This window comes from Grammomys surdaster, unplaced genomic scaffold (genome assembly GCF_004785775.1).
Source record: "Grammomys surdaster isolate TR1022 unplaced genomic scaffold, NIH_TR_1.0 192, whole genome shotgun sequence".
Taxonomy (NCBI): domain Eukaryota; kingdom Metazoa; phylum Chordata; class Mammalia; order Rodentia; family Muridae; genus Grammomys; species Grammomys surdaster.
Genome location: NW_021604637.1, coordinates 3139047 through 3147797, shown reverse-complemented (window position 1 = coordinate 3147797; position 8751 = coordinate 3139047). Strand labels below are relative to the sequence as shown.

Genomic DNA, 8751 nt, shown 5'->3' with positions numbered 1-8751 from the left:
TGGCTCTTCCCATTCTTTCATCGTCATAGAAGCTTGTGTTCCATTTGCCCAGGGAACTGCCACTCCTGGTTGCCATGGAACTAGCAGCCAATGGACACCTCCGGAAATCAGTGCTAAGACTGGAAACGGTCCTTCTTAGTTGCTGTGGGAACTTAGTAACAAGACTCTTGGCACCTCCCCTCTCCCCACTCCTTTCCTTCTCCCAGTGTGGGGGTGGGGTCTCAAGAGCCTGAGGGAGGAGTCGGGTCTAGGTCCCACTCAACTTAGGCCAGGGGGAACTGGATTGTACCATTGGGGGTGGGGGGAGGGGAATCTATCCACATACCTCAGGTAACAGGAAGGTGCGCGGGTTGGGGGCGGGGGCTGGGCGGACCAAAGGCAGGGTGGGGGGGCCTGGGGTTGGAGAAAGGCTTGACGATGAGGCCGCTTGTGGGAGGGGAGTAGGCACCCCGGTAGACGGCAAGTGGGGGACCCAGCCGGGCTGGAACCCTAACCCCTCAAGTCTGTACAATAAGGTTTGCTATAAAACTCAGAATCTAGCCGGGGCCGCTGACTTCTGTGTCTGTCTGCGGTGTCGAGTCTGAGTGGTGGGTGGGGATGGTGGAAGGGGCTCCTATGGTCATTTTGGGAGGGAAATGGGCTTGCTTTTCCTGAGATGACTGTTCAAGGAGGAGTGTGGAAGTCTGGATACCTGTGAATGTCCAGGTATACACTGGGTGGTCTGAGGCCAGCAAATTCCCAGCAGTAGCTGTGTCTGGTCATTCACGTTGGTGGCCTGGGTCGGGGTTAAGGGGGGGGGTCCCTTGATATCTCTGTCCTTGGGCAGACTGCAGGGGTTCGGTCTCACGGCTCCACCCAATCATGTGGTCACCGGGCTCCGCCCCTGCCCCAGTTCCTGTTTCGGCCCCTGGGCCTTCTAGACGGATCGGTAACTATTCCCGCTGGGTCTGCCCATGATGGGGTCCCGCCTGCGTTTGGGCCGTCCCTTCTTGGGGATTCAAGGCACCTCGGCCCCTCCTTGACCGTCAGCGCTTGTGGTGTAGCCACTCTCAGGATGAAGGGCTGCGAGGGGGACACGGGCGAACAGGCCCCGCTGAACCCGGAGGTGGACAGCCCCGCGGGCTCTGCCACGTACCGGGAGTTCGTGCACCGCGGCTACCTGGACCTTATGGGGGCCAGTCAGCACTCTCTGCGGGCGCTCAGCTGGCGCCGCCTCTACCTCAGCCGGGCTAAGCTCAAAGCCTCCAGCCGCACATCTGCTCTGCTGTCGGGCTTCGCCATGGTGAGGGGTGGGAGGCGGGTACACGGGGTGGGTGAAGCACCTGGTGGGAGAAGTCAAGAAAATGGGTCCCCAGTACAGGACTGAGTAAAAGGGTTTCTTTAGGGTAAAAGAAGGAGCGAAATCCCTAGGAACTGGAAAAGCCCTCTGTGTCAGGGACAGGGTTGTAGTAGGCACGGACTCAAGATCGGCCTCAGAAGTGCAGTGAAAGAAGGGAGTGAAGAGTTCAGCAGATGCAAACTGGTGCGGGGAAAGTCTCTTACCGAAGTACCTTAGAAGTAGCTTAGTTACCAAGTCCTCGAGAGTTGAAAGGCAGAGCTGAATGAAAGCCTATATCAACTAGATTGGGGAAGGGGGATAGGGTATGGAAGAGTCACCCTACTGAAGGACTCACCCTCAAAGGCACAGAATGCTAGAATTGCCGGGAAAACTAAAACCAGTGAGGAAGCTGCTAGAGAAGGAAGCTGATCAGGGAGCTAGCTGATAAAAGTCTGATAAACTGCAGGTGTGGGAGGATAATGTCAGCTAACGGTCCCAGCAGTGGCCCTGGGAGGTGGGACTTAAGAAGATTCCAGAGTGCGGCGGCCCAGATGTGTCCTGATTCCTTCCTATTTACAAGGCCAGCTGTGCGACCCCAAGCCAACATCTGTAGGAAGTTGCCATCTGTAGGAAGTTGTGAGATCATAGAAGGTGTTGTCTTTAGGTGTGCCAAGCTTTTGTCCGGGAGGATCTGGAATTCTTAAGAAGACCCCCAGAACTAGGTGTGTTAGAACAAACTCTACTTAGCAAAAGAGGTTCTAGAACAATGTGCTAACCAGACTGGGTGGAAGCTGCTGTTTTAACAAGGATTCTCAGCAGGGTATGGGTGTGGAGTGAACCTCTCCTAGTTTTAAGTTTTCTTCACACTTGGAGGAGAAAGCAGGCCTGGGAGTAGGCCTTCATAATGTACCCGTGTATAAGTAGACCTTGGAGGGAGCTAAGGTGAAGTCCTATACAAGTAGCTTAGGTCAATACATACCTTTGGTCTGCAACCTCAATATCTGAATGAAAGGATCTGTAGTCCTAAAGGTTGCTCTTGGTCTGTGGTGCTTGTAAGGGGCTCAGACTCCCCCAGAACATCCCCATAGTTCTTGAGGACGACACTTGACTGCAAGGAATCAGCCCCCCCCCCCAGCACCACAAAAAGGGCACAGCAACTTCTGTCTGAGTCGCATGGCTCTGCCTGCTTCTAAAGGAACAATGCAGTCTGCAGAAGCTGCAGATCCTTGGGGTGACAGTGTAAGAGAGTTTGCTCTGAGGATCAGTAGGCTGAACATGTAGGTTCTGGGAACAAGGCCTGCCCCAAGGTCTGCCCCCCCCCACCCCGGTCCTGACAAGAGAACCCTGGGTTGGACCCTGGGAGACACCAGAATTAAGCCTGGCCCAGATCTCTGTTTGTGAACACACTTGCCTATTATCTGCCATGGCCCAATTCCCCAAAATACTCAATTTTATTTTAAGTACTACTGCACTCCTGCACCTTTCCTTCTAGCCCCAGAGTAATCTCAGGGATCCTTAAGAAACCAAAGTGGGGCGGGGGGAATCCTCTTAAACCCAGGTGGCCTGAAGTTAAAATAACATTATACAAATCATATTCACAGGCTGTGAATCTAACCTAGTTGGTAGAGTATTTGCCTACCATTCAGGAAATCCTAGGTTCAATTTCCATTATATATATATGGTAGAGCACCCCTATAATCCTACCACTTGAAGTAGAAATAAAAAACCAAGGTTGTCCTTGGCTACTGAAAGACTCAAGGCTAGCCTGGGCTCCATGAAATCCTATCTTAACAGACATTCAATGTTCAGTACCTGGTATATTACTGGATGGCAGTTGTTCATAGAAGAAAAGGGCCGAGATGCTAAGGCATGGTAGACAGCACAGCAAGCTAGTGACAAGATTTCGACTTTAGCAGCCTGGCTTTAAATCCCAAATTTGTCCATTAACACAGATGTTTGCAGAGTGCAGGCTAGCTGGGTGAAGTCATGGTTAAGAGACTCCCTGACTTGTTGAGGATGAACAGCCATGATTCATCCTGGATAGCTGGCACATTTGAATGCAGACCTGGTGTGACTAGATATGACAAGTTTGTAGATTGATTTGGGAACATGAAGTTTCTTGAATTTTAAGAGTTGGCAATTACTACCTTTGGGTTTTCTCTTTTTGTGCCTTAGACATTAGCATCAACTCTAAAAGTCCGTACCTGGCTCTAGTCATAGAACTTAGTGTTTAGTATTAACTTTCTTAATGAGACCACTGTCCCCATTTTTTCAGGTAGGAAATTGAGGCACTTGCTCAGAGATTACACAATTGTTCAAGGTCATCTGACTGTAACCCTACTCAGGGCACTGAAGTAGGAGGGTAGTGAATTTGAGGCAAGTCTGGACTAATAGGCTGTTGGGAGGAAATTACAAATTGTAGAACTAAGAATGGACCCAAATAGCTCAGAGATTTTGCTTGCTTTGGACCTATCGTCACTTTTATTTTTTTTTTAAATAGGGTTTCTGCGTAGCCCTAGCTGGCTTGGTACTCCTTAGTTCTGGGATTAAAGGCATGTGTCACTACCCCAGGCAGTTTTGGGTTCTTTTGAGATGAAGTTTCAACCATTGGGAGAAGCATAGGCTACGTTCAAACTTGAGATCCTCCTGTTTGAGCTTCCCCATGCTGGAAAGCATGGAGCACCACACCAGCCTGAGTCTGCTTTTTATTTTTTATGGGCTGGGGATTAAACCTAGGGTGATGTGAGTGCTAAGGGTCCTACCACTGAACTACATTCCCAGCCAGAGTCTGTACTTATTAGCCAGGATGTTATAACCAGGTAAAAGCTCAGAAAAATGTTAGCCAGCCCCTTTGAGACAGAGGTGAAATCACTCAGGAAAGCTTAGGCAGGAGGATAGCAAGTTTCTGCTCAACCTGCACTATGCAGCAAGTTCCAGACTAGCCTAAATTATAAGAGCAAGACACTACCAAAAAGGGGGCTGGGTTGGGAGAGCTGAGTATCTTCTTCTAGGCATTGCTCTAAGTTTTAGGGATGGTGCAGTTATGATTCTAAACAGGCAAAGCAAAACGCCTGATGAAGACATGTTACAGGGATTCAGTGTCTTCCTTCTTGTGCCCACAGGTGGCAATGGTGGAGGTACAGCTGGAGAATGATCATGAATACCCACCAGGCCTGCTAGTGGCATTTAGTGCCTGCACCACTGTGTTAGTAGCTGTGCACCTGTTTGCACTCATGGTCTCTACATGTCTGCTGCCCCATATTGAAGCCGTGAGCAACATCCACAATCTCAACTCTGTCCATCAGTCACCACACCAACGACTCCACCGATATGTGGAGCTGGCCTGGGGCTTCTCTACTGCCTTGGGCACTTTTCTCTTCCTGGCTGAAGTAGTTCTGGTGGGCTGGGTCAAGTTTGTGCCCATTGGGGCACCCATGGACAAACCAGCTCCTGTGGTACCTATGTCCCAGGTGCCACCTGTGACTGTGTCCCTTAGTTTAGCTTCTAATCTGACACCATCCTCTGCTTCCATAGCCACATCACAGCAGCCTTCCAAAGCCTGTCCACCCCGGCAAGTCTGTGGTAGTGCTCATGGACCAGGCTGGCAAGCAGCTATGGCCTCCACGGCAATCATGGTACCTGTGGGACTAGTGTTTATGGCCTTTGCCCTACATTTCTACCGATCCTTGGTGGCCCACAAGACCGACCGCCACAAGCAGGAGCTGGAGGAACTCAGTCGCCTGCAGGGGGAGCTGCAGGCTGTGTAAGCCCGGCTTTAGACTGTTGCAAGCATTGCCTCAGAAACCCCAGGGATCTCCAGACCTCATTCCTTGCCCTAAACTGGAGCCACCTCCTGTAAGCTCTAAGGTCGAAGCCAGATTCCTGCTCAGAATCCCATACTCCCAGGGATGATCACTGTCATCTGCTCCAGTCGGTTTTGTAAATGCTACTCTGCTTGAGGAACAAAAGAGGAAGTAGACTGTCCCAGTCCAAGGATCCTGGGTTAGATGAAAGAGGCCTTAGTGAGTGAGGTCCTTGTTGGTGCTGAGCAGTTGCTTGCTCCTCTCCAGGAAGGTGACATCTGCACTTCTGTCCCCAAGGCAGTCAGCCCTTGCTTATCTGTAATCTGCTTTACAGTTGGCATTCTGGGAGAGATTTTACATGGGCTCCTCAGATGAGCCACTTCACACTTAGTGACTAGTCTGTCCCATTGCCCTAGGCACTTACAGTCTTTGGCGGAGCTGGGGGAAGAGAGATCTTTGAAGACCAAGAGATTGTGCAGCTAGCTTGACAAGGGTTGGTTGAGTTTGTAAGGGAGAACATTTAGCCCTTAGAATGCAGAGCCCTTATTCAGACACTGATTTTTTTGTTTTGTTTTGTTTTTCAAGCCAGAGTCTCACTGTTTGTTGCTCTGGCTGTCCTGAAATTCTCTCTGTAGACCAGGAACTTGAACTCACAGAGATCTGCCCACCTGTCTCACATATGCTGGGATTAGCGGCATGCACCACCACCATCCAGCTCTGACACTGAATTTTCGATGCACCTTGTTTTGTAAATAAAGTATGTCTCACATATATTCCTATGGCTGTGAATGGGATGAAGGGAAAATCTTGGGTAAGGTCTATGGCTGTGAATGGGATGAAGGGGAAATCTTGGGTAAGGTCTAAGGGTCTCATGGAAGTAAAGTACCTGATGGATGATAAGAGTCCATCAGGTGCTGACAAGATCTGATAAACTGAATGTGGTAACAGTTATTCTTAGACTAAGGGCTCCAAACTCTTGTTCCTAAACTTGGGATTTTATGTAAGTTTCTTTCTTGAATGATCCTTTCATTTTATGGGACCATTCATAAGTTCTCTCATTTAGTCCTCACAGACATCTCAATAAACAGGTTTGAAATTTCCCATTTTAGAGAGGCAGCTGAGGCCGAGAGGCTGATCTGGACCACAGCCACAGAGTTAGTCTATGACCTCAATTACCTTTACCATCTTCTAGGGATTTCTGGAAGAGTGAGAGAAAGGGAATTGGTACCCTTCAATTGGGGGGAAAAAAAGGAACCTCATCTTCTGTACCTTCATATACTTGTCCCCCTCCTCAGCCTCATAATTTTAGAGCATATATCCTACCGTCTAGTCTTATGGTGATAGATTGCTTTCCTTTTATTACTTGAAATGGCCAATTAAAATGTGTAAAACCAGGCTCCAATAATTTTTCCTACCACTATTGTGAGGGTTGCAGTAAGTCTTTTGTGACCAATAGCCATCCATTCTGGAGGGATAACCTGAAACGAAGGGAAGTCAAAGGCTTGCCCAGCATCCTGTAATGAGAGGCTCTTGTAGAGGGGCCACTTAAGGCATCTTCAGCTCAGAAGTAGACTTGGCAAGAGTGCAGTTCTCCCAGAGACCAGAGAGCCTGCATTCACCGGATGAAAAGGGGGTTGAACCTTGGGACAATCTCAGCTCCGGGTTCCCAAGTGAAGCCTGAACCGGGTCTGTCTTTAAGCTTAGCAACGTAACCCTATGAGCATAGGGAGCCCTTGCCTAAGGACTGCCCAAGGATAACTGGGTTACTTTCAGACCTTTACTTTTTATAGGACCCACTTAAAGGTCTTTATGCCTCTTTTAAGCTCAACAGAACCCTGAGACAGCTTTAAATTTTAACCATTAGTTATACCTCCCTAAGAGCCAAAACGAACATTTTAAAACTCACCCAAGGGAGGTATAACTACAGTGCTGGCCTAACACGCAGAAGGCCCTGAGTTAGATTTCCCAGCATGCTATAAACCGGTTATGGTGTGCACACCTGTAATTCCAGTAGTCAGGAGATAGAGGCAAAAGGATCTGGAGTTCGAGGCCATCCTCCGTTATATAGCAAGTTCGATGTCATGCTGTCTGAAAAACAGGAGCCTGAGTAGAAAAGCGGGAAGGAACGGATCATTTCATTATGTGCGTCGGTAGGCAAAGTGCCTGAGTCACCCCTCCTGGTTGTATTTTTCCACCTCCCATCCCTCCCAGGTTTTGGTGGATTCTACGGGAAGCGGCCCGTTACGCCGTGCTCCGCACGCCTGGCCACGCCTCTCTCATTAGCCCCGCCCACAGGAGGATCCGCAGATTCGCTACCCGACACCTTAGGATTATTTGGGCAGCTTTTCTTGTCAGAAAAATTTCATGAAACGCTGAGAAGACTTTTTCTTTGTAACCTTTTCGCACTAAGTAGGAAGTGGGCTACTCCTTGAGTTGTTCTACCAAGAAAAATCCAGGGATAGCGGTCGACTCTGCCAACAGGGCTTGGCGAACCAGGCGTCATTTTCTTGACTCTACCGCAGGTGAGAAGAGGTGACGGCCAAAGCCCAGAACGGTGGCGAATCTGCACTGCAGCCTCATAGGCATTTGGGCTGCGCAAGGAAGGGGCAGGGAAGAGGAGCTAAGGAGCGCGCATCCTGTCCACTCATTTGCCCCGCCCGCCTCGCGAATCTGCGTCGTTGGACGCACCACTCAAATCTCCCGAGCTCCGGCTGGCGTCCTCCCCCCCTCGCTCCGCCCCTCTTTCCTCAGGGGCTTGTCGCAGCTTTCGTCGCCGCCGATTCGTCAGGAACCCCAAGGCCGGAGCAGCTGGATAAGGGTGGTGCAGTCCACTCTCCGGGGAATGCGGCCAATCTTCAGGCTCCCTGGGCTACAACTCCCGAGCCTCACAGGGCGCCGGCCGAGGCAAGGCCGCTACCCTCGGCCCCGTGGATCTCGCCGCAGTACTTGTAGCGAAAGTGCGGATGCAGACGCTGTGCCCGCTGGGCCTCGTGCAGGTGGCGGTGGTGTTTGGTGCGCGCGCCGGGGAGGTGGTGGTGGGGGGGCGCCGCCGCCGCCACCGCTGCGGGGCCGGGTCTCGCGCTGCCGCCGCCGCCGCCGCCGCCTCACGCCGCTGAGGTGCTGCGCGCGGTGGGGGGGAGGGTGAGCCGCTCGCCACGAGCGGGTGAGTAGGGCCCTGGCGCGCGTGCGCGCCGACGGGGTGGGGGGGGCACCGAACGCGCCCGGGCGGGAGGAGAGGGCAGCGGCGCGCGTTACCTCCCCCCAGCCCCCCGCCGGGATTCAGGGACCGAAGCTGGGTCTCAGGCTTGGTCTCGCGGTGTTTCCAACGCCCCGAAGAGGTGCCACCTCTGGTCCAGAGGATTGGGGCGCGGGGACGCGAGCGGCTGTGTGGGAGCGGGAGCGGGGCTTGGCCCGGGCCCGCTGGCCGGTGAGGAGGCGGGAGGGGGCGGGGCCTGCGAGGGGACGGGGGAGGGGTCTTGCGTGGAGGCCAAGTGGGGCGCGCTAGGGAGAGCGGGAAGGTAAAGGGGCGCGAGATGGGCCTGGGCCCTGAGGGTAGAATTGGGGGTGGAGAGGAATGGAGTGCTGTAGGGTCCTCAAGGCAAGATCTGAGGGAGCCATGGGTCATGCTGA

General features: G+C 52.1%; 1 protein-coding gene across 1 annotated transcript; it reads left to right on the top strand.

Annotated features, from left to right (window-relative positions):
- Positions 1–913: 913 nt before the first annotated feature.
- Orai3 (ORAI calcium release-activated calcium modulator 3) lies at positions 914–5894 on the top strand. Its single transcript, XM_028769418.1, has 2 exons — positions 914–1282; positions 4441–5894. The coding sequence occupies exons 1-2, from the start codon at positions 1055–1057 to the stop codon at positions 5083–5085; spliced, it is 873 nt and encodes a 290-aa protein (XP_028625251.1). The 5' UTR covers positions 914–1054; the 3' UTR covers positions 5086–5894.
- The last annotated feature ends 2857 nt before the right edge of the window (positions 5895–8751 follow it).

Bases quoted from the DNA above. Each gene is read 5' to 3' on its own strand.
- Orai3 (XM_028769418.1), top strand. From the start codon at position 1,055: ATGAAGGGCTGCGAGGGGGACACGGGCGAACAGGCCCCGCTGAACCCG. The intron at 1,283-4,440 runs GTGAGGGGTGGG...TTGTGCCCACAG, and splicing joins TGCTGTCGGGCTTCGCCATG to GTGGCAATGGTGGAGGTACA.